Source organism: Mycteria americana, chromosome 3, assembly GCF_035582795.1.
Source record: "Mycteria americana isolate JAX WOST 10 ecotype Jacksonville Zoo and Gardens chromosome 3, USCA_MyAme_1.0, whole genome shotgun sequence".
Taxonomy (NCBI): domain Eukaryota; kingdom Metazoa; phylum Chordata; class Aves; order Ciconiiformes; family Ciconiidae; genus Mycteria; species Mycteria americana.
Genome location: NC_134367.1, coordinates 106667119 through 106694044, shown reverse-complemented (window position 1 = coordinate 106694044; position 26926 = coordinate 106667119). Strand labels below are relative to the sequence as shown.

The 26926-nt window shown below is 40.5% G+C and overlaps 1 protein-coding gene across 1 annotated transcript; it reads right to left on the bottom strand.

Moving 5' to 3' along the window:
* RRP15 (ribosomal RNA processing 15 homolog) lies at positions 1 to 24771 on the bottom strand. The gene is made up of 5 exons (XM_075496445.1): positions 24653 to 24771; positions 20934 to 21208; positions 18934 to 19031; positions 17873 to 18074; positions 1 to 2266 (listed from the first exon to the last, which is right to left on the bottom strand). Exons 1-5 carry the CDS (start codon positions 24714 to 24716, stop codon positions 2114 to 2116), a joined length of 792 nt encoding a protein of 263 aa, XP_075352560.1. The 5' UTR covers positions 24717 to 24771; the 3' UTR covers positions 1 to 2113.
* Between the last annotated feature and the right edge of the window lie 2155 nt (positions 24772 to 26926).

Genomic DNA, 26926 nt, shown 5'->3' with positions numbered 1-26926 from the left:
ATGAAATGCAAGCTCAAGTATTTTTAGCAGTATCGATATATTCCACACTTTTCTTAAAATACACAAGTGACACTTCAGTGGTTTAATCAAAACTACTTCAAAAATGCACAAATAAAAAACTCAAACACCCAAGTATTGTAGAATTATTCCAAAAGTATTTTGAAATTTTTAATAATTACCTCAGGATGTCATAGTTCCTAAGAAAAACTAGATTATTTTCCAAAAGTCCGATCTCAGACAGAGACTGGTGATATCAAACTAGAAAACAACTGCAGGTTTAAGGGTGCTGATGTAATTTTTCCACACAAAGTAACTGAACTTTGCAGAAAGAAAGCAACCAACTCTTGCTGAACAGCTATACAGATGTCTAACCTTCAGAAGCTGGGATAACCATATGTCAAACTTCTGTGGTTTTGCCACTTGATATTTTGGGTGTATGCCTTCATTTGTGATAATAAATATCAGGCCACAAACTAATGTCTCCTCAGATATCTAATATGTTTAACACTCAAAACAGCTTGAAAATCTAAACATTTCTGCTGTTAGCTTTGAGTTCTCCTCAAAGAATTATGCTACAATATATACCAGATGAATAGGCTAGGGATAACACAACCATTGCCAGTTGTTAGGATGGGTTTCTCTGCCATTTTGTATGTATATTTTTTATCCTGTAGTATACACAAAATTCAATTCCCCCTCCCCTCCTCAATGCCTTCATTAGGAAAATCCAAGTCCACCGTCCTACCACACATTTCAATGCTGAAGACTGAAAATCTGAAAGTTGCTCTTAATCATATCTTTCATACAAGCAGGTACAAAGAAAGGTTTGTACGTAAGACATCTGTAGAAACAAACAGACCAGTACTATGTATTTTAAGTATCAATTAATAGGCCCCAAGGCATTTTTTTCACATAGCAAGTGGGGAAACGTGATAGCAAAGTTAAACAAACAACGAAGCATCAGACAGCCAGTCTGGAACAGCGAAGGCTGCAGAATTCAACCCCAGCCTCTCATTTAAAACACCTTAATCACAATGCACTTCCTCCTGTATGCATATGCTTATATTCTTATTATGTATGTTAGCTTCTGCACCTTCACAATCAAACAACTAATTAGGAAAAATTGCTGTAGCTTAAACAAAGCCAATAGTGTCACACTGACATATGTTTTCCAGAATTTGGTACTGTTACAGTACGCACCTAAGAGGAAGGGCTTTTATTTGACCCTTTACAGACCTGAGGAATTAGCATTATAGCTGACTAAACCCACAGGACGTATCTCAGAGGTCCGGCTCCTTACTGAAAAAGGCCAGAACACCAGAACTGCAAATGAAGCAACACCGAATACAATTTTATGCAGTAGTGCTAGAAAAGCCCTCCCTTCTCCAACAAAAACAATAGCAAGGACTGTCCTTTCCTCTCCTACCAGTCTCTTAGCTTATACAACTTCAGACTTGCAATGGAAAAAACCATACATATATACACATATATATAAAAATATAAAAGCCAGTCAGTAGGGTCAAGTCTCTCTTTTTACAATTATGTTTCCAGAGTTGTCTCCAATCAAACTAATGCTCCAAGACCAGAACTATCACATTAATGGTTACTTTTCTTTATTATTTACAAAACCTTTCCTGGCCAAAGTAGTAAAGACTCTATAGGAGTCCGATAACTTTACAAGGTGACGGCATTTCTGTGTTTATTGTAAGCCATTTCTATTGCGAATTGCTAACAACTTTTCAAAGTGCAACACTGATTTGGAAATGCAGACACACTAATACATCAATTGCCATGACTAATGTATAAACTTTTAATGACCTTGGCAAAATCTTTCTTTTATTGGGCAGGTGCCACTATTTTGACTGTACAAAATGTTTTGGAAATATGTTGAAAATTATACATGTTTTGGAAAATATTTCAGGATTTCAGTATAGCAAATGCAGCTATATTAAATAAAAGTTTGACATGGAAGAGAAAACACTCCAAAGTTGTGCAAGTCTTTTTTTTAAAAAGAGAGACATCCTCCAAGTGTTCTACATTCACAGAATGCTGACTTTTTACCCAAACAAAGTTAAGAAGATAAAACATTATCTTGAATGGTTTTCAGTTTCATTCAGTCACTCTCATCTTCTTGTTTCAGACCACCTCCTTGTTCAATATTGTCCTCTCCATCGCTTTCCTTGTCCCAGTCTTTCATAGATGCTCCCATCATGAAGTCATCACGCAGTATATTCCATTCTGGCTCCCCTTCCGACTTCACTTCATCCTGAATATTTGAGGGGAGGAGAACAGGGAACAGAGGAAGATGAGATGAATGGGAAAGGCAGTAAAAGATGGAAGCTCTTCATGCAATCAAAATAACACCTCTCATTCTTACAATTTGCATCAGCAGACCTACCGAGGCCTAGCTCTTTATGCAAATGGTACACAGAAATATGCAGGACAATCATAAATTACTTGATGCTAATTAGCAAACTTGTTTTAATCAACCAATAAAAGAAATATGGAAACAAAACAATTATTCCTCATGGATGAAACAGTCAATCCTGGGCATGGCTTCCTTTATTAAAATCTTTCTTGGCAATCAGAATGGATTCATGATATCATTTATTAACCCCCAGGTGCTGCTTCATTAGAACACTTCTTGGCACATTTCTAAAACACAAATATGGATTTAATAAAGGCTTAAAACCCCCCAAATTTAATATTTAACATATTCTGCGATACGTGAACCAAATCCCCTTTATGTGGATTATTACCTCACTACCTGGGCTTGTCATATGGTGCAAAGCTGCCTCTAGAAGAAACAGAGTTGATCTATACTCAGCAAGCCAACACCATCTTACTCCAAATTTCCTACCTCTTGAAAGTGGATAAACTGAGGCCACACTACACGGACTGGTGAATAATAAAGAGTAAGTGACAGGAGTGTAGTTTCAGGTTAGCACTGGACACGGTGCTTGGTTGCGGTTCTTCGAAGTGACAGATCATACTTGGGCAGTGCAACAGCCCCATCCTGTGGCAACGGTTTTAAAGGACAGCTTGAAGCTATTCCTACATTTTTACTGAAGGAAAATACTAAAAACTGTTCGATGTACTGAAGGAGGATTTCAGTGGTTTAAGCCTTAGTAGCACAATACTTCTGAGGAACAACGGGGCTCAGTGTCCAGCAGGCAAGCAAAAAACTGTCCTACCAAAGTGGAATCAGGGGCACTGAAGAGAGTAATTTACTTTTGCAGAGTCTTTCAAACAAAGTTAACACAGGCATCCCAGGTGTGCTTTTCCCATTCCCCTGCTTAAAAGGACAGACCTCAACTGACTCACCCTAGTTTAAGTAACTATTACCTCCCGATACCATACAGTTGATGGGGGTCATCTGTTACAGCATCCTCTGCAGATGCAGCTTTGCCTGCTAGATGCAAAACGCATAGTAAATGTATGATTGCTGTAGACATTTGTTCATGCCGCCTCTTTGTCATGCATCTAGGAACACGCGATATATGGAACCATAGCGTGTTAAACCTGATGTCCATGCAATCTTTGGGAGAAAGCAGCATAAAGAATTTAATAGCAGGAGAAATAAGGAATAGAGAATGCAGGTCCATCACTGTACATCTAACACATCATATCACACCAACAGAAGTTATTTGAGTGCGAAAAGTCTGCCAAACAAGCTATGTATTTTTTAATAGGTAACCAGAGCAGAAATGCTAAATGTGACCTTTCCTGCAGCTTTTGAAAGATTACTTTCACAAAAATAGGATAATAAGTCTTAACACTTTCCTTCCCAAAAGGAATCTCCCAGGGCCCAGTTTAATAAAGGGAAACTCTACAGCTGTTCCTCAAGATGCTTGCACTGTGTTTTGTTTTGGGTTTTTTGTCTTCACAGCTGCTCTCATTAATGCCTACTCCCAAGAGTAACTCTCCCATCCCAGCAATCCCCCTTTTCCCCAGGGTGGTGCCTCCTAACCACTTTCCACCCTTGCAGCAATTCACTTCACATGCTATACCCAGTAAAGCCTGAAATCATCTCAGACAGGGTAATCAATTACCTGGAATTAGAGAGTTACAGATAAGGTAGGTCCCTAGGCAGACCTTAAGGTGTTCACATGGGAATAATCTGTGTTAGGGCAAACACAGGTACTCTGTTCTGGGACACAAGGAGAGGGTAGCTTCCCCCCCTCCCCTGCCCTCCCCTTCTCCCCCTTTTTAACTGTACTTCACTTGTTTTATATGTTTACCTTTGCAGAGTACAGAAAGATTGAAAAGATTACAAAAGTCACCAAGCTTTCTTTTTTAATCCCAGACCTTTTATAAATCACTGTTTGAACATGCCACAGAGTAAAATTTGAGATACCTAAATGGAAAAATCCCATCTTCCTTACAAAACAATCCAGGGTTTTTTTTTTCAATAATAATAAAACCAACAGAGGTTCCATTTTTTTTTTCCCCCAGATGCACAGAACAGGGATTTTTTTGTTTTGTTTTTTTTTTTAAACAGCACAGAAGCAGTAGATTACTGTCAGCAATGACAGTGAAAGGCTCAGGGTTTGAAAAGCCCAATGCTCAAATTCATCACAAGCTACTATTCAGCAACCATTAGCCCTTCTTTCTGGCTATGTCAAGTGAACAACAGGACAAAAGCAGGACCTCAACAAAAGAGGGATGCTGATCCTCCATACTATTACCCACTATGTAAGGCACCACAAAGGTTTGAATAGAGTTTTACAACAAGCCCTAAGGAGAAAGACAGAGGTAGCATGTCCATGCCTCAAAGATGAAGATTAAATGCTTGAAAGCAAATATTTAATCAATTTTAAGCATGCTCCCAAGCGAAGAAAACCATGTTTAGTATCTTCATTCCTAACGTATTTACTGCTCTATTCCCCCCCCCCCCCGAATAAAAACTCTCCAAATCTATTGTATCACAAAACATTCCTGGAGTCTTAAGAAAATATGCAGCAAGACTATTTGTATAATTAACAATTAGTTCAACTGTAACATCACTTCCCAACTTGCTTTATGTAAGAATGTTAATACACTTCAATGCCATAATCTGGTTTCATCTAAATAAAACAAAACTGATTCTTGGCACACAGAAAATAAACCAGCTTTCATGCTATACAACCGCTTTTGAACTTCCAGTCAGCTGTTCATCCATATCTCCCACATTTCACTACAACACTGAAGTCCCCTTTGAACATCCCCAAACAAAAAGCAGGCTATATAAACATTAGTGTGTAGTGTTGCATAAAGTAGATCCTTTGGTAAGCAAGGAGTGAAAAATTCGGGTGTTGCTTCCCCCTCCCCCTTTTTTATACATACATTTCAATGGGTTGGTTCTTTGCCTGAAGGTGTGGCAGCCTATTTCAAAAGGTCTGAGAGGCAGCAGTTTGTTAAATATCTCAGGAGTCACTGGTACATGGTGATGCACTTGTTATCATGAGCTGAAATAAGACAGACCAAAACGTGCAGTGTGGTAACTCTAGTGCAGATACTTATTTGCTGGGACAGACTGATAGTCCAGTTGAAAAAGAGATCACATAAATAAGCAAGCACCATCTTGCCTGCTTGGTGTGACACCTATGCTATCACAGCATTAGCTCGTCTGACACACGTAGGGCTCTGCAGTGGGGACATACTTCCCAAACTAATTCTGGTTTGAAGACATACCCTCTAAAATCTGCACCAGGACAAGATGAAGTGAAATTCTTAGCCAAGTCCTAATTACGACCACCCACCCACCCACCCAAGCTTAGGGCTGTCATCTAGAACAAACAGCCATCCCTTGCAGGATCCAGGATGGAACTGCCTCCTGGATGCTTTTGGAGGAACTGGTCCATGAAAGTTCCACAGCATCAACAGCAGCTATATGATCCAGATCAAGTTAGAGGTCTCCCCGTTTTGGTTCATTTCTCTACCACTGCAAAAATTTGGAGCTACGTAATTCACTCTTGGTAAATGACATTACAGTGAGTATCTTCAACTGAGACCTGCCAAACTCAGCACTGGAGTTGTGGCAGACTGCACTGCTACTCAGGTGGGAGATGGATCCTCTCTACTCCTGAGGTTGTCAGAAGCAGCAGCAGGATACTTGTAACTGCACATAGCTGCTCCAGTCTGCAAACGAGTGCCTTGGCTCAAAGCCTGCTTCCTTTGAAAGCTTAAGGGAATTAAGTTCAGTCTAAGTCACAGGATGTTGTCATTTTCATCTATTGCTTTATTGGCACAGCAACATCCTAAAACCAGAGCAAGAAAAGTTTGCCAGCGCTTTTCAGAACGCTACGCATAAGCAGACCAAAGTCCCATAATGCTTATTGGTGAGTAGTGGCGTTAAAAGGTACGTCTTGAAATCAGAGTGCACAGATTACAGGCAGCATTTTACTCTGCCTTCCACCAGCTCATGTCACTTGAACTCACCCCAGTTTCTGCATCTGCAAAGTAGCAGACATACCTACATCACCGTAGAGACTCCCCTCCTGCCTGAGTCCCAAAGACAGTAACTGCAAGGTATTAACAAATTAACATTTTTCAGACCTAGGAATTACAGTCAGCACACTGGGCTCCCACGCCTTTGCTCCGTGTACACGATGAAATGCCAGAGCTTGCAGGGGCATCTCTCTTTACCATCACATGCTATAAGCGTTTATTTGTACCTGTCAGGGAAGGAATTTCTAACATAAATATATCTCAAGCAACAACTTTAAGCCCTGAGAAAACAATTCTAACATGTCTAATTAATTTGAACTGCCTCCCCAGGTTCCTCTGTTTTGCTCAATAAAAACATCTAAGACCTCAAAATACAGGGAGGCTTTTGTCATGACAAAGAAGTTAAAAACCGTAACTGCCAAAATGCATTCTCGCATACACCTGACGATTACCTTCCCTGCCAGCCTGCATCTTGCTCCGAATGACTGCTGCTATTCTGTTTCCCATCCCCAAGCAAGTCGGTTTAAACCTAGCTCAAAAAAACCCAGCATAGGCATACACTGAGGTGTGCTGAATCTCAATTTGAAAAAACAAACAAACAAAAAATCACTTGGTAGGAAGGGGAGTGGGGGGGAGAGGAAATGGAAAACAAAGAACACCAGCATAATAATTTCTCCTAAATTCATTTTCAGGAATATCCAAGCTTACAGGCTAAGAAAATAAGTTCCCTCTAGGCTGGGAAGAAATAAAGAAAACTGCAGCTGAAGTATTTAAAGCAGCAATATAAGCATCAAACAAAATGTAATTATTTTTAACAGAAAAATGATACTTGGGTTTAATCATCAGTGCTGCCTGCAACTTTATGTAATTTGAATTACAGTGAGATCTTGACTATAAGAAAGGTTCCTATGTACGCCTGATCCCAAACAGACAAAAACCCACAGATCTGGAAACTGAGAATATATCCTGTACTGCTACTAGCTTGAACTTCTGAGCTGAAGTCTCACAGCAACTCACTTTGGGAAGCATTTTTGAGCTTGCAGAACATGCAAGCTGCACAACAGAAGTCTATTCTGCTGCAGCATAATTCTGCACAATCATTTATTCCTTAGGGTGAGAGTCATTCAATACCCATTTGCATCCTCTCACTGAATTAGAAATTAGAGCAACTGAACTAAATTGCCTTGGTATATTTGAGGTGACGCTATACTGCGGATATCAACAGTGGCACAGGAGATCTACTCAGACCACAAGGTCTCTTGCGCACACCAGAATCTGCGCTGGCAATTCTACTAAATAAATCTAAGAATGAAATTTTTTTACAGTGTGTTTTGAAACCTGCTGTTCCCGTTCAAACTTCTCTGCAAGTAACGCACTGGAATTATTACTACAAGCACAACAAATGCTGATTTTCCTTTTGAGCACAGCCAGAAGACCACCCAGAGCTTAATGACCTGCATGAGGAATCTCCCCATCCTCACATCCTCCTCTAGGGTTTACTACAACTGGGGATATGTGAATGAGAAGGAATGCTTTGGGTTGGCACGCAGAGGCTTAAACATGCCCCAACCTTAGAGGGGTCAGAACTGAATTACAGAATTACTAAAAACAAGCATTCATCTGGACTTAAGCAAAGAAGAAAAATCATTAGCATCGTTAAATGCTCAGTTGCAAAGAAGAATCACAGAAAGAGCTTATGAGAGAGCAATTTCCTCATCCTTAGTTCATCAGAAACCTCATAAATCAGTATTCCTGTCAGAAAAAGCAAAAATATTTTAAGAATTCAAGCGTAACAGAGGGCCCTTCTGCATACAGGACGCTCTGGAACTCCTCAGCCCGTGCTGTGCTCCATCTCTGATAGCAGCCGTCTCGGAAATCCTTCCGCTGCACAAGGAATTTTACCACACGCTGCTGCAAGACAACGTCTGGCCATACTGGCATCGAGATTCCCTTTACACGTTTCAATGAGAGGATGAACAGCATGGGCATGCTACACCCTCGAGCTACTCACAGAAAATAGAAACTCATCAAATAAAAACTCACCTGAAAATAAGCCTCACCTAACGAAACAATCTTATAGTTAAGTTACAACACAGGTATGAACTGTTACCTTTACCCATACTAACAATTCCCCTTGTAGAATATATGCTGTAACTCATGTTCTGGCAAATGACAATGTTATGAATATCAAGTAATTACATCACTGTCTTTCCAACTGTCACGCCAAAACATTCCACTGACATAGAAAAGAAAAAAGGTCCACAAGTAAGCATTTTTAAGTAGGTACCAAATAAAAATTAGCTCAAAGTTGACTGCAAATTATTACAGAGAAGGTATCTGGAAAGAGAAAAATAAACACATTCCCTGTATTAGGTTATCATGCAACACATCAGGACAGAAAGTTTCCAGACAGTACACTTTTCCAGTATGCCATCACTACTCATTTTCAGTCATGTTTGTTTTTTCCTCCTGTAAAAACAAAACTGCTTCATCATCCTCATCTATATGCTTTTCCCTTCACATCTGCAATGCCTGTTTATCAGCAGTTACACTACTGACAGTGAAATTACTGCCTACCATACTGGCCACTACTACCTCAGTATTCACCTCTTACTCTTACCCTTTCTTCATCCATAAGTCTCCGCACAGCTTTCATGTTTCATCTACTTGAACAATAGAATCCTTAGAGCAAAGACTGCACAGCATAGATCAATTAATTCTTGACATAAAGACGCAATGAGAACTGTGGTTGAAAACAACATATGATCAAGACTTTTGTATTTAAAGCAACATGTTATACTTTCAGTGCTTATCGGACAAAAATTTGTCTAGCAAGTTATGGTATTCAAAGTAGCTGAATTGTAATTCTGACTTGGAAGAGACAATATTGTCCATCAGAAAGAACAGCTTTTCATACTAGCTAATGATGAGCCTCAGCTAACCAGTCTGCAAAATATTGTTCATTTTGCACCAAAAAGCATATCAGTTAATTACCAAGAGGAAACTTACATGGACGACTCCCTACCAGCTTCCATCATTATTCCTAAAAGGAAAATAACAAAGAGAATTTTTCTGTTGGATAGGATTCAAACTAAAGGAAGAAAGAACTTTTCTAGACACTTGGCGTTTCAACCCTGAAAGAAATGCCACACAACTTCTCACAAGTGATAAAAATCACTTCTCTCCGTCAGCTGGTCCTACATTTCTTAATGTGCATTTCCTGCAGTAATGAAGACATGATGGAGTTTAAAGATCAGCCTAAACATTATGCAGATCCACAACATCCTTGTTGCAAGTTGCACAGTTCCCAAACCATCAAGCTGTACCTGCACAATATGCAGATACAGCAAAAGAGTGCCTAGGAAAAAGCATCCGGTCAAGACTAAGGCCTTCAGTGTGCTATCCCTCAGAAGTCGAGTACTAATGTCTTTCAACAGTCTACTTTAGACAAACATTTTCAAGTCACAACAGATTTTTCTCAGATGTCACCCATTTATGCAAGACACTTATGCACTATCTCAGCTGGGCACCTAAAATTTTCTGCAGGTTTATATAAAAGCTTGCCTGTTAGCACAGTAAGGAAACATGCAGGCCCACAGCTGTTTGGACTATTTTTTGATCCTTTTATAGGATAAATTAGCAGCTTGCAGATTTTTGAATAATCTGAATGTGACTCAGATTATTTCCTACAAATGATGCTGAAATCATCCACTGTTTTTCATTATGATTCAGCAAGAGGCATAACAGAGTGAGTCCCAAAAGGTTGTCTCAAACAACAAAGGCTACAGTAATGACAAAGTCCTTCACTTCCAGCACTTAAGAAATCATCTCGCAGAGTAGCTGATGAGGAGGAAGTGGGACTAATAAAAAGCCTCCTCTTCCTGACTCAGGATTTCCACTTACATTTAAGCCCTGAAACAAGTATAGGGATCCAAAAAACTATGAGGCAGGAGGGGGAGGGGGAAAAAAAACCACAAAGAACTAGCTTTTGTGTATTTTTATTACTAAATATGAAATACTGAAGTTTTTATGACTACTAAGCAGCTTGTCTGGCTAAACCTCCCTACCCTCATTGCCCCTGCTTTTACTTAAATGGCTTTTGCAACATACCCTAAATGTCTGCAAATCCAAGTTTCTTTGATTTTATATTCCTGTAATTTCCCTCACATAGTCGTGGGTGAGTGGCAAACTCATTAAGGAACAGACCATACCCCTCAACACTCCCAGGCTGCTTTCTAAAAGCTGTTTAAACCTGAAAAGGGAATATGTAAACTGCCCATGATCCCAATCCCTTATCTTAGCCATCTGGCTACCCTTTTCTCTGCATTTCTGACCCTTCCATCTCCTTCTACGTTTCTGTATGGGTTTTCCCAATGCCTGCAGGTGGAGAAGAAACAACACAGACCACATGCAGAACACTGTCCAGGTTCAGCAACAAACCGAAAAGAGGTCAGATCTTTCCAAGAAGACAGCTTTAGTATCATTTGTAATGATAGTAGGTTTAAACAAACAAACAAGTGTATTTTCTAAGCTTTCAATAGATTTCAGAAACACTCATTAAAAACTGGCCAGATTTTCCCACAGAAAAAAACCCTGAATTCAGCAACCCTCTAACCATTGGAAGCTGGAAGCAGTTTGACCCACCTCTCCTGAAGTCTACCAAGATAAACAGATGAGTAGGTGCCCATAGAGGTCATTTATAACACACATCTGCTAGTTCAACCCTCTGGAAATCAGAACATTTTATACCTTAATAAAACTTCAAAGTAAGGGAATCACTTTTCAAGATAATTTCCAATAGAAAATGCTTAGATGGGGGAAACAAACTGGTTCAGATAGACATGCTCCACCCAATCTTTCTTACTCCCAGAGAACATTTTTTTTATAAAACTTTATGAAATGCTTAGATATATTTTTCTCTAAGTACATTGCCCTGCCTATAAGAGTTACAAACAAAGCCAAAAGTGGAGGGCTGCTTTTATAAGGCTTCCAACTCAATTTACCAGATAAAAGTCTAATAGGATTTGACTTTTTGTGCTTTGTATACTTGCAGGAAGATCAAAAAGAAGATGTATTCCACAAGTTTTTCAAATGTGGTTGTTTTAGACATAGTTTTACTGAAAAAGCCTTGCAACATCTTCTGGGAAAACAGAACACCATCATAGTGTCCTGTGCACTAATAATCAAATAGCAAAGCAACTTAGTCTCAAGTATGACAGAGGGGGCTGTCTCAGTATTGCCTGGCATTTCAATCACAAGTCCCTGTTTATATTCACTTACAAAATTTGCCAAATTTCAGCTGCCTCATGCTGAAGGCTTTCATGATGTTTCAACTAAAATCACTTCAGCCCTTTTCACAGAAAGACGAACTTAAAATATTTTGTCTACAGCTCTAAGGAGGAAAGAAATTTCCTACAGGCATCCATTAAAACCTTGCATCATTCATTCTTTTTGAACTTAAAAACCAGTTAAGGATGTATTTTGGAGCTGGGAATGTGTCTTTTGCTATCTCCATGAACATTTTCCCAGATCTGGCCAAGTCATAAACATCTGGACGACTGCCCTCCCTAAACCTGAGGTCATCACCTAAGTAGACACAATAGGCATTTAGTGTCCAAATTCTCTTAAAATATCTGTCCTTACTGATCACATATTATCTGCATCTTAGAAGACAGCATTAACCTGGACTGTGCGTGACTCCTGATGACAAACAGGGAACTGGTCTTTCTGCGAGAGCAGTTGTCAGGGCTGCTCTCACATTAGGCACCAGGACGCTGGGCTGTGTACTTGGCCCTCAGGTGCAGGGGGAAGAACTTTTCAGGAGCATAAAACATGAAGAGGATAAAAAAAAGAGGTTGGTGGAAACACAGTGCAAAAATCACAATCTTTTTCCCTTCCTGACTTCTGATCAAGTATCTGAAAAAGTGAGCAGAAAGGGAAATCTGAGGATAAAAACACACAGAAAAGGGTGAACCTAGTAAAATACAGCCATCAAATGGCCCTTAATCCTCTTATCTGCAGTTGAACTCACAGTGCCAAGATCTTGACATCTGTCAATCAAACACACATTTAAATATTGACAAAAACCTACATTCCCATGTTAACACAGATGTGTGTTACCAGCTATGGCAACAGATAGGGAACTAGGCTCGTACATCTTAAAACCCTAACCTTCCTGATGACCCAAACTGGGTAAGTCAATACATCTTCCTGTAAACAGATTTGAAGTAAAAATATCACCATCAAACAACTTCTAATATTGCAGAACAACCCGCTACCTTAAAGAACATCAGGAATTTAGGATACAGCAAACTGGTGGCAGGCTACACTGTATTTATCCCTAAGGATAAAAATTAGAATACAGCATACAATTAGGTAGTCAGCCACCTTTTGGTAAAAAAACCAAAAAACTACATTAAAAGCATCAGCTCCAAACACATGCAAGGTGACCTTCAAGAGAGTGCTCACACATTTGGGAAAAACAGATACAAGTGCACAATTTATAGAGGAATCCAAATTAAAAGTTTCTGTGCATGTGATGGGAAGACATTTATTAAAATTGGGAGAACACATCTACTCTGGCTGCAGCTGAACTACATTAATACTTGGCTGCCCCCTCAAATCTGCTGGAATACATGCATGCCTGGTTACTCCTTCAATTAATTCTGTAAAACCAGCGCACAACAGCTGTAGTAATAAACTTCTGCTACTCTGCAATGTCATTATCACCTAAGAAAAAAAGTTTCCTCTTAAGATTAAAAGAGGTGTTGATACACCTTACCAAATTTCTAGAAGTCATCTGTGCCTTCATCCATACTTCAGAAATAAACTATTTCCTACAGCTGGTTGAAGCAATTGCTGAGAGTACTGTCCCTCCAAAAAGGTATGTGGATGAAAATAATCTTCCCCTCCCCCCATTTCTGCACTGTGGAAACAAGCAGAACAACATGCCCATGGCCAGTACTTACGCAGCTGCAGGAAAAAGAAGGCAGTCACTCTCACAGGTTTCAAACAGATCTAACTTTTCAGCTGGAAAGCACATTTATATCCTCATCTAACTTGAAAAATAAAAGCTCCCATGCCACTTCTTGTGTCCCAACAAGAACAGCAGTCAAAGTCAGAAGTGCAGTACTCCTCCTGTCCTTGAACAATCTTCAAACTACTGCTTAAAATATTTATGAACATTAAAAGTCTTATGAACAAAAGAAAAATCTATAGCAAACCTGACCCTAATCACTGTGTTTACAAATTACTTTCCAAACACTAAGAGCATTTATAAAATACACTTCAGCCAGAAGGAACTTTTCTGGAAAAGCATTTTATTTCAAGTCCCATATGAGCAATAGCTGATATGAAATAGCACTTGTATTCTTCTCCACTCATCTTCCTTCCCATCAATAAATTATTTTAGAAAAGGTACTATTTTGAGACCAATACACCAATTTTTTCCAGATGCCATCACAACACAGGAAGCAAACTGTACCTCCAAGTCATGTAGAAAAATTACCTTGCAGAATTTGGATCATGGTTACTGAAGTAGACCAGGAAATCCTGCTCTCACTTCCACCACTGAAGTCCTCTGTAACAGATCTGGTGTAAGAAAACTTACGAGTTGAAGCAAGCATAGGTGATTCAGAAAACCATGCTACAAAGGCCTAATTCAAAATTAAAGGTTGATGAGTGCAGGTTATGCTTGTCACAAAGAATATTTGTAGTTTTCATGCCAGTTATTTGTATGTCACTAGAAAGTGTTTTACCACCAGTAATGCTTTACAGGGAGTAGCACAAATGACAGGTGAAAAGTCGACGAGAACTTCTGGTACTGACTTACCCTGTTGTAACCGACATGCAGCAAGGGAAAAGAGTTGAGGCTGCTTTGGGACTGTTAGTTCTGAATTTCTTTGTTTTCTTACAATTAAGATTTCAAGACCTCATGTAATTCACTATATCAGCCAACATGTCTGTGCAACTCTTAAGAGATCAGAAACTTCACTCAACCCTGGAAGCAAAGGTACTTCCCTAATCCATAATCCTAAGAGCACCCAGAAATTTATTAAGGACCAAAAAAAAAGAAAGGATTCCTGCAAGAAATCCTTTACTGCTGCTACCTACTTCTGTATTTGTTCTATAGACATAAAGATGACTTCAGCCTCTACGGCTGGAAAGACAGCATCTCTGATATGTACCTTTTTAAAACGTGTAGTTTAATAATGTTTCTTATAGTATCTTACAGGTGGGAATCTGCAAGATACAACCGACATACTGAAATGAAAATCTGGTCTATAAGGATTGTGTTGAACAAGATTGAAAGCTCTCATATCTCCCAATAAAAGCTTCCCAAAAAGAACCACCCCAAAACTTAAAAAAAACATCCAAATGACAAACAAGTGGGATTTTTTTAAAAAAAGAAAATTATTACATTTTTCTCCCACATTCCAAGTCTTTCAGATAAGGTGGTGAGGGGAGGGAAATTAGATGATCTTACCCAGAGGCAAGCATCATGTACAGCACCTTGAAAGAAACAGGGCAAAAATATTACACAAGTCAGCTGGCTCAGCAAGGATTAAGAAATACCTTGATAAACAGCTAATGATATAAAAGGCAAAGCTTTTGGCTCCAGCGCAGAAAAGTAATTACTCCCATCTGGGCACACAAAACTCCAAGAAGGGCTACAGTTTCACATGGCACAGGAAAATTTTCACAGCCTTACGGTCTTTTTATCAGAGCTACGTTGGGTGAGTGCACACGAAGTAATATTTAGGCCAATGGCTAAAAGTATACAAGACTATAAATGACATTCTCACAGGGCACAGGTTACCTGTCCTTCCCATCAATGCATGAAGCTGATGGAAATAGAGAACAAACTTTAAGTGGTTGTGCTACCGTGAAATCCCACTGCTACAGATGGGCCTTTACAGAGCATTTAATTTATTTTTCTCATGCATACATATACCTGACTAAGTAGTCAACCACAACAGAGCTTTATAAGGGGTTTCTTCAACAACCCCTGACATTTGGAAGAAACCACCAAACTTTCAAAAATGTGGCAGCAAATCTTGCATTCAAAAACTACTGCAGAGTAAGAAAAAGCATTTGCCCATTCTCACAAATATAGTCAAGTCTCCTTTCATAGCACAAGTCAAGAAAGGTTTGCTTTCACGGGGAAAACTTTATTCTGCTATTCTTCTTGCTGACTGCTTGTTTTATGTGGGTGGGGTAGTGGTTTTATTGTTCTGGACTGCATTTTAATTGATGGCAGAGTGCCTGGAGTTTGGGATTGGCATCTATTCCATTGTTTTTATTGAGATAAATAAATGTATTTCCCCCCCTCTTTTTTAAAAATGAAATACACACCATATTCTCACTTGCTAAAAACAAAGCAGGCTGCTACCAAAAAAAGAACACAGAACAAACAAACAAAAGCTTTCAGGTGACACAAACAATCCACCAAACTCCTACTGCAAGGAATTCACCACCCAAAAGCCTCATCCTTGCTTACTACACTGTGAAAAACACTCAAAGACAAAGAAGCAGAGATATGACAGCGGAGGCCAGCAGTACTGTTCAATGGCTAAATGTTTGTGTACTTCTGAGGAGGAGACTGAAGATCAGATTTTGGCCTCAACCTCAAGCATCAACAACTACGAGGACAGGAGCCTGCTAAATGGGTAAGGTATGTTCTCAAGAGAAAATAAGGCAGATTAAGAACAGCTTCAAAAGGAGTTATTAAAGAGTTTGGTTCAATACTGAATGGAGAGTCACTGAAGCAAATGCAAGAAGGGAGGGAAGGAAGACGTCGTCTACCCAGGCAGACATGGCTATTCAAAAAAACCAACTAAAAAACCCAATGACCCTCCCCACACAAAAAACCCCCAAACCTACAAGTATAGCCTTATATTAATGAAAAACTCCAAAACCTGAAGTTTTTGTTCACAAGCAATGTGAAAGCAGCACCCAAATCAATACTCAAAACTGACACTAACCAGCTAGCATCTAAAGCATCTCCAGAGCACTTTAATGGAAATATGCTGTTACGGATGCTGCCAAAATAAGGCTTTTTTTTACAGTATAGAAACATTTGCAATCTATGTTTTCTGACCTAGTAATTAAGGAAATTGCCCTGCTACAATCTGACACAAAGGAAAAAAGATCTTAGTTTTTGCTCAGCTATTGATTCAATGCCTACTACAATAGTAATTGACACTGCTATCACTCCGAGGTTCTTCTGCTATTCCGGGGGGGGGGGGGGGGGGGGGGGGGGGGGGGGGGGAACGACACACCCACACACCAAAACCCCACACACACGCACACCCCCCCACCCAAAGAAGCAAGCTGGAATTATTTAAGGAGAAATAAAGTGTCAGCACCAAGCTAAATTGTTCTCATTATCCAAAGAATTTAAAAAATACTTTAATATTACACTTGCATGAAAACTGTATGAGCTCTTCATGCCAGGCAGTGTTTCAGCATGCTTCCCAAGTGCACACAAACAAAAAACATATGACAAACTGTTGTCTCCCAACTGATTAAAGTATTTCTTCCTGGCACAGAAAAGCACTTAGTTAACTACTGTGAGTCTGGGCCAACAGAAGTATTCCACCCACTACCAAGTACAAAGTTCAAACCTGAACACAAATACACTTCAAAAACATGCAGCTTCTGAAATACGAGAAAGAGTATGTCTGAGCAACTTGTTTTCAACCCTGAGCTATTTGGTGAGTTGAAAGAACTGATAAAGAGTTGGACGAGTCCAACTACACTGTGTCTCTCTTGAGCACATTTGGAAAGAGTGGATTGTGTTAAAATACCTTCCAAAACATTGTAACACCAATAAAGCCACATCAGCCTAATACACACACAGAATTAGGGAAAGAAAAACCTACATATAATGTTTAATATGCCTTAGTTTCTTTCTGTTGTGGTACTTACTTGTACAGCAAAGCCCTTCAGTTCCAGATACCATAATCAACCAGAGCAAGTGAGTCTGAAATGCCCAAAACCATGGGTACACACAAGTAGTACAGTCTAATACACCATGTAAGATGAAGAGCACCCGTGCCTTTAACAATTTTAAAGAGCTGATAACTACTATTGGCCAAATTCCAAATGTCACAACCCACTAAAATCTAGGAGTTTGTTTCATGGTTGGCACAAAATCCAAGATAAAAATCCAATTTTTCATATTCTTTTCTTAAACACACAGCTAAAACAAGTTATTTGTACACAAGGCTTGATGTCGTATCAGAAGAGCTTCTAGTGTTTTGTACCTTGATATTCAAAAGACAGGGAAAACAGGCTAAAAGCCACTTGCTCCCTTCCTAAGAAGTCTCAAAAAAACCCAGGCACTTGGATCACGGCTGTTCTGAAGAGCAGGCACATTAACAGACAGTAATTATACTGCAAAGGTATCTTGTATGCATTTTTTCTCCCAGATGAAGCCTACCTGTTTACTTTTTGTAGCCTTTCCAGCAGGATTCTTGCTTCCTTTAGCACCCTCCATGTTTCTTAAAACATTGATGAAATCTTTCTTTGAAACAGATGACAGCAGTTTAGCACGCTGCCTGTCAGAGCTCCCAGCTTTCTTCACCTTCTCATCAACATTCTTTTGATGCGTCCTGACAGCATTAAATAATTGTACAACACCTCTGGGATGGGGGGAAAAAAAACAACAAAACAAAACAAAGTTTTTAACTCAAGTTCCCTTTACAGAAATGAGCCCTCTACCAAAGCAACTGATTGGCACAGATACTGGATGGCTTCTGGCTCCCCAAAGTGGTTACTTAGAACCTCAATTCAGTTAAGAAGTAACATTTACTACAACATAAGAGACTTCCAATTTTCGTTCTTCCTTCACACTTATTGCTAGGAACCAGTAACAAACAAATCCACAAATAACTATTCAGACACCGAAGTAAGCATGGTAACGTGGCACTGAGATCAGTGCAAGAGCATGTTTCATCCCCAGAAGCATGTTACTTGTCCTACAATCAGCTATTAAAATTCCTCAGGCAAGATCTTAAAAGCAGCTGAAGTAGGGGGACAAGGCAGAGGAATGAGTAAGGAGACAGATACAGACAACACATCAAGGTATTCAACCAGTTCTATGACTCCAAACTACCACAACGCAGCACAGGCAACTGAACTTAACAGCCGTGGATCTGGTGAATCCTCTGCGGAGAAGGAAAAAACAGAGTAGTAGAAACAACTGTTCTGCATTTTTCAAGCATTAAATTAACAAAATGAGGGGATCCAACAAAGCACTTTTGTTAAGCAAACATTACATTCTCATCTAAAGTTTTACTCTTTCATAAAGCTTCTGAAATCTTTTGTTGAACTTGATACTGTACAATGCAGACCTGTATATAAATCACTTGGCTCCTGCTAGTCACTTCTTAAGAGTTCAATCTGATTGGAAACAGATTACCTGTGCAGGCCTTTTCTTCCCCTTTTCCTCCTCTTTTCGATATACATATATTTAAGGAAAGCATTCAGAAAAACTCTTACCTCGTGGCAATTCTCTGAAGATTTCTTTCTCTGTCTCGGTCTTTGACAACATCTGGCTTCACTCGGCACATCATTTCCCACTCCCGCTTTTTATCAAGCTGCGTTATAAATATAGTTACGTGAAACAACATGGAGGATTTGAGAATGCAGCATAGTCTGATAGAGTACGTAGCAGGAGGAAAGAAAAAGACAAATCAACAAAGCTCAGTTTGCTTTGAGGGCAAGGGGAGCTCCATTATGGGGCTGGACAACAGGTCTGAGGCAAGTCTCTTGCCTTGACACACCAGGGGCCACAGTCAAATTTCAGAGTCACTTGCCTTCTGTATCAAAAACTAGAATAGAGTCGCACCAGAGTGATACCTCTGCCTCAAGACAAGCAAAAGGAGTCTAGAAAAACTCAAAATGCTTTCACACTGACTGCTACAGACAAGGAAATTATTCAAAGACAGCCTTCAACTCCAACACTTCACAAGCTGATCACAGAGAAGTTTATACATAATAAAATCTTGGGTCTATCAAGACAGGCATGTCGTATTTTGAGCCTTGGGAATTTGACTTCCCCCGCGAAATTAATCACGGTACAGCTTTGTGACTGACAGTGATGCATGGCAAAGACTACAATGGGCAGAACTCAAACACCAGGAAGAGCACCAACTGCCCACCGGACAACAACTCCTGTGTACAACACTGATTTTTGTCTGGTTTTTGAGGTGCTCTGTTTCAAAACCAAACCGATCTGCTTTCCCATTACCAGGGGCCACAACACCACCAGCTTTACTTCTGCTACAATAGCAGAACGCTGTATTTCCCCAGCCTCTGCTTCAGGAGTAAGGTAGTGAAATATTTTTTTCCTCTTTTAACAATTTAAGACTGTTCTAGGCCTGGTGATGTTGCATTAAGTCTGTTTTATGCAAGTCTTCAATGGAATTTCAGAGTCCTTATCTTTATAATTCCAGGCAGACTACTGCAAATTTGTGAATTTATGATCATGTTTGGCCTTTTATCAAAAAAGCTGCCCTATTCTGGTGTCCATCAGCAAGAAATTAATAAAAGGCACACTGTTCTAAAGTTTTTCTAAGGGTAAACAAATCAGTTTGGGGACCTGCAGCCCACCTCTGCTTTGCAGTACTCCCACATATTTACTGGACGAGAACAGGTATTTAGGACAACCATAACTGAGCAGATGCCATACTGAAGGTCTCTGTATCAAAAAGGCAGGCCGTGGTCTAACCACATCGTGTCCCAGACCATCAGGTGGATAACCTGGTTATCCCATTGAAACAGAACTGGTAAGATGACACATTAAAACTATTAATGTATTTTTAGCCTGAAGGTAAATCAATCACAGCCTGGAATTAGAAGTTCCATTAAAGACACACAAACAAATGACTTAATTGCCAACATAGTTCTGTTTTCTTTGTAACAGTTCAGAACCAGAAGCAATTTAGGGCATGGACACTGTAACAGAAGACTCCTACCAGGAAAATCGAGGGGAGCAAACAATGACTCACAACCACATCAATGATTACTGCAATCTCAACCTAGAGGCCTTTGATTTTGGAAGTCGCAGCAAAATTTAAAAATGAAAGCAGTTTCCTTCTCTTTCTCCCTTTCACTTTCGATGAGAAGGGAACTATTTCAACTTGTAATGCCGACAAAGTGAATTATACCCCAAATTAACAACAGCAATTGGAAAACTAAGCTTAAAGGAACTGCTTTCACCCTCTCAACAACAAAAACACCTTAAGCTGACAGATTGGAACAGTCCTGCTGCCAAAGATCAGCCTGCCTGATGGCCCAGAAAAAGCAGTAAGGGAAAGAGCCCTACAGCATGACCATCTGGAAAGTAAAAAAACTGAAGCTACTTGAGATCACTGTGGAGGAGAGATTCCAAAACTGAGACAGTCTCAGAGCACTCTCCCAAATCCCCGCTGAGGGAATCTTGCATGTATCCCCGCCTGACAGTGATCGCATAATGAAATACTGCATCTTTTTCTCACCTTCATCCTCTTCTCCAGCCTTTCTTGTTTTTCCTTTTCTCTCTCCTTCTCCAGTTTTTTATTCTTGGCCAAGATGGTGGACTTATTTTGTGGAATCTTTTTGTTGAGCACTTTTGCCATGGCATCTGCCCAGCCTGCACTTGGGCCAGCTTTGGAGCTTGCTGCCTCTTCAACCACATTGCCAAGGGCTGCTGTTTCATCTTCATCATCACCGTCCAGGGCTTCACCTCCTGAAGAGTAGCTGTCTTCTGGAAGTTCTGAGCTTAACTCAGAATCTAGGGGTAAAAAAAAGGGAACAAAAAAAAGTATCAGGAGTTTTGTTTCTAGTAAGGATCCATCACTAGCGTAATTTGTTCTGTATGTAAATGTCATCCAAGTTCAGGACCAGGTACTGCTTGCTGTTACAATTAATTCCTCAAGCAGGCATACACCACCATAATGAATTTATGAGAAAGTATCCAGTGCAAGTGGTTGCTCATCTCAGTGATGATTTAAAGTGATTTAAGAGGTTGGGTGGAAGGGAAAAGGCAGCTTTGGATATTTATTATTAGATTAATGGATATTTTTATGTTTAGGAGTGGTCAGTTTTGGGAAAAAACTATGTTTTCCAGTTCAAAAATTATAATTTATAAATGCATATACATGCATATATGTATGTATATATATATGTATGTACATACTTACATACAAACTGCAACAGTGACATCTAGTGCTTAAATGCAAACAGCCACATGGATTAAATTGAAGGTAGGGAGGCATTTTTTACATGAAAGCAAAATCTGCTCAAGGAAAATAATGCCAGCAAAAATACGATTACCTAAGCATAACGAACACAGGGGAGATGCCTTTGTGAAATACAGAATCAAGACAGTTGTCAGGCAGCTCAAAAGAAACCAGAGGCGCTGATCTTTTCTGGTATAAGTAACTGCTCAAGTTCTTGATACGCTAATAAAACACCCCCAAATTCAAATTTCCTTACCCTATGCCCCCTTCAAAACAAAAAAGAACGGAATTAAAGTTAAAATACGGAAGTTTGGAATCAAGCAACAGCAAGACAGGAGAGAACAGCCAACCAGACAGAAAATCAAACACATGAAGAACCTACCACTTCCCTCATTAGTCTGCTCAGTGGGTCAAATAGCAAAAATAAAGTCTTTAACAGTGCAGATGATTAACTAGAATGAAACGGGATGCAAGTTTAGGGTATGCTAAAATACGTTTGATTATTTCAGTGGACCCACTTCATCACATAATCAAGAGCAGAGCATACAAGTGTCCTGTCACTATTAACTACCATTCCACTAATACTTGTGCCACCCAAAAGTTTTAAATTAAGTACCTTATATACAACTTTCAAGGCCGCAAATCAAGTGTCGGACAGAAGGAGGATGGTTTCTGACACCTCTGCAGTCCCACCAGCAAGGGGACATCTCCCCACCAACTCTGAGATACCAGCTGACTGGTTTTCATCCACCTACCACTCTCACACTACTTTAGAAAGAGTATTTTTAAAACACAATGTTAAATACTACCGAGCCAAGTACTTTACTTTGCAAGCACTACTATATCCCGTGAACGACCTTTATCAATCAAATCATTAAGAGAATGAAGGCAGGACTGCTTCACAAAATCTGTTTTTCCATAAAACCATGCAGACAGCTATTAATGATATTCCTTATTAATCAATTGCCTATATAATTACTTAACAAACAAACATACACTCTGTTGCCAGACTCATTACTCTGCCTTTTCGAACCAGGAAAAAAACCCAATGTAGCAGCTAAACAATGGTGTTAACCATTTTAAAACAAAGCCTGTAATGCCCAGGTGTGTTTAGAGGCTCTGAGAGCATTTAGTTATCATAATGGAAGGAAGCAAGATTATATGTTTACATCACAAATGTGAAAGAGAAATACTTACTGAATACTTGCTCATTATCTATATAGTATGATTTTTACTACCACCAAGGTGAACACAGTGTTGCATCACACCCCATGCAGGATGTGTTACAGGTATTTTTCAACAGTCCTTACTATAAATTGGAAACTTACAAGTGGCAAATTTGTTCAACACATTCAGAAACTACTAAAGGCATCCCTTTTACGGTATCAGTGCACCTCCATATCCTGATTTCCAAATTTTTTTTAAAAATTCAAACCAATGCGGGTGCATCACCGCATCCTGGTTCCTACATGTGAAACAATTTGTCAAGTTTTCACCCCTAAGCCTTGTCCATGCTAGAATACTGCTATCTCGTTTTTAAACAAGGAATTAACCCCTACTTGTGACTTTTTATACATACAAAAGCTAACAGCTACCAAAAGTCCAAACCTGAATTCCACACACTGCTTAGGACCAAATTCCACAGTTTGCCATAAAAACCAGATCAGACTTATAAAATGGAAAATTGCAAAAGCATGTATTAGTCTCCTTTACATAATATTTTCTGCCAATAAAATAGGATGATAATGCTGGATAATACCAACAACATTTTGCTTTCAACAATTACAGAAAGATGAACAAGGCTTCAACAACCAGCCATGACTTGTTCTTTAATGCATCAGAAGATCTGTCAACAGCATGAGATAAAGCAGAGGTATTTCAAAGTAATTTAAACTAGATTAACTCTACCAAAAGTAGGAACTGGGGCTCTATTCTAAATTGCAAAGATTGAAGTCCGGCATAGATTTAATATAAAAAATACTAATTGTGTGTGTGTGGCAAATATACATATACTTCTCCATACTTTGTTCTTCTAAACTTACTCAGTGATCTAGGTGTAGACACATACAGATAAAAATAACAATACAAGCTCTGAAAGAAGCTCCCACAGAAGGCTTCCCCTTGGGTTCAGTTTTGACCCTCAAACCAAACAGAAGCACTGCGAGCTAGGGCTCCAAATGGCCACAACCTTGATTCCTCTCAGAATAAAGAAAAAAAAAAATCTAATTACATGATATAATTAATAAGCAATCACAACTAGTTAGGTATACTCTCACAACACACGAAGAGGCAAGAATGAGTGGAGAACCGTGTATCAAAGGATGGTCTATGAATGTGTTTACACTCCGTGCTCTCCTGGTGGATTACTGTAACTGGCGTATCTCATGGCGTTATCTCACGGGTTTCCCTCGGAGCAGGAAGCAGATCCCCGTCTCGTACAGACAGACAGACACAAGCAAACACACAGCTCATCGCACCCCAGAGCTCGTCAATCACCCCACACACACACCCAAGAACGGGGTAACCCGGAGACACACGGCAGGGAGCGTTACTTTGGTGAGCCCAGGGCATAAACAAGCTGCTGTTGGTATTCCGCGGGCTAAGTAGAGAAAAACAGAAAAACCAACAGTGTCAGCGCAGGGAGGACAGGCCGGCGGGCAGGGAGCAGGCACACCGCCAGGCACAACGCCAGGCACCGCGGGAAAGCCAGCCCCACGGAACCCCGCAAGCAAAGCCCGCGGGCACCCCTCGCCCTACTGCCTCCACCCCACCAGGAAGGGGCTTCGGCAGGCGGCTGGGCCGGGGCCTTAGCTCCCGCCGCCCCACGCCAACAGGCTCCAACCCTCGGCCCAGGCTCCAGAGGGGAGGAAGGAGGGGCTCGGACAGGGCAGAGAGGAGCGGCCGCCGGCACCGGAGGCAGCGCACGGCGGGGCCGAGGAAGCCTCAGAAGCCCGGCCGAGCACAGAGGGACCCGTTGGGGAAGCAGCGCCCGTTACCGCTGTCCGCCTCCTCGCCCACCGCAGCCCCGCATCCACGTGGGCCCTCCACGGCGGCCGCCATCTTCACCAGGATCCACCTGGGATCGTCTTCCGGCCCAGCTCTCGCGCTGCGAATCTGCGTTCCGGCTCTAAAGGTTCCGGGCAGGCGAGCGGCGGCGGTTTCCGGGGCGGGCCGCGGGACTGAAAAGGCGCGTAGGCCCCTCGACAGAGCAGAGCAGGCAGCGGCTGCTGGGTTTTTTCCCTGAACAAGCGGCAGAAATAAAAAAATAACTAAAGCAGAGAGGTCTGCCTGGGCTTCTCCTCTCCCTCGGGCCCGGGGAGGTCCGTGGGTCTCGGGCGCTGGGTCGCTGCTCCTTCCAGCAGCAGGCAAAGCCCAGCGAGAGCCTGAGGGCCTCTCCTCCGCCGGCTGTTGTGGCCTTCAGAGATGCCATCTTGGGGTGGCCGCCACCCAGACTCTGATACGTGGCCTCACGTTTCCGTACCTTGAGAAAGGCGATCTCAGCCGAAGCGTGGAGAGTACCCCTGCAAAAGCTCAAACCCGGCGGAGCCCAGGCTGGTTATTCTCTGCTGGCTACTCTTCTCCGCCTTTGGGAGCCACAGCGAACGTGGCAATGATAAAAATAAATTCATGTTGTATTTGCTGTAGATTGCGTGGTGGGAAGAAGAATTTGGAGTCTTGCCTTCGCAGCGCTGATACCCCTAAGAAAACTTGTCCGCACTTTCAGACATTGCTTCAAGGCCCAAAAGGAGGACAGTTTTTAACATGGGGAGGAATGAAAAATTGAAATTATCTTTTGTTGTCTTTTCACTCAGTCAAATTAAAAAAAAAAAAAGAGGTGAGCATTTACTACATCCTCTTAAACATTTACCATTTTTGCACTGATGCCACATACTATTTTGAATGCATTTTTTGTACACTAGAGCTTACGGGAGGGTGTTCTCAATCTTTAAGGTTGCTCTGCACTAGCTAAATCTGTAGAAGGGATGAGCTCAAACCTCCTTGGACACCAAAAGGCACATGGGGCCCAGATAGGTGGGTAGGTCATGGACCCTTTGTAAACAATTCTGCTTTTCTTCTGCGTGTTCAAAATGACATGTTCTGCCACAGGTCTCTTCTGGGACGTGCTGGGATGTTAACCTCCACGTGATAATTATTGTATCCCCCGAAACTACAGTGATCTACAGCTTAGCATGAATGGCTTAAGTCCTAGATCACTGACTATCATTTACATTCTTTTACAAATTTTTCACATTAAGAGTTTAGGATGCTAGAAATTTTTGCAAACTTATGTTCAGTTGATATACTGAAATCCCTTCCTTTTAATGGTAGTAATGCTTTTTAGCACTGGGTGTTCAGAAGAGCAGACTACCCACCACGTGTAGAAAAAAAAATCCCTCTTATGTTAGGTTAGAGAATTTCTTATCTTAGTATCACGAAGTTTCTGTCACTTCACAAGCAGTAAATAAACACACAGATTTTAAGGCCAGACTGTAACCCTACCGGTCATCCAAGTACTCAGTTTGATGCATCTGTAAGAAATATGTCTTGAAAAAACACCAACTAGAACACTAAAACTGTAAAAGAAGCAAATGTTCTCAGGAAACTTCTTACTTAAAAGCACTCCAAGCTAAGCTAATGAAAGTTCATTATCAAGAACTGCTGTTATTTAACAATTAAATATGCTGGTAGGCAGAAGATCCAGGACTCCTTGCAGCCCTAAAGGTGCAGTGCAAATAACCTTGGACATTGAAAAGTATGTCTATAGATATGAGTATAGCTAGTAATGTATTTGAGAAGATTTGCCCAAAACACTTACTGTCTTAGGTCATAATCATTAAGCATGATCATATGGATGAAATACTGCACTCCTCTGCACCTCCACTGACAGAGTGTCTGTCTGCATAAACATGTATTAAAATAAGGAATGGTGGCATATTGTAAATGAGGTGCAAGGCAATGCTATACCTAGGTATTAATGAGCTCAGAGTGGTGGTTTGATTTCAAGATGACTTTGTTGGTTTTTTAAAGCTCAATTATCATATGATGGTGCCTCAGAAAAAAATTACGACAGGAAAAAAAGTGTTACATGTAGAGTATTCTTCAGTATTTTGCAGATTTTAAAATCTTTAAAATGCTACTTAATTTCTACACCGTGTATTTTTGTAAATAAATACTTCTTCTGTTGTCGCTACCCTGCACAGTCAGTGACGTGTGTCTTTATACTTCTGTCATTCCGTGTTTTTTTCCTAATGATGTGGGTGGCAACCAAG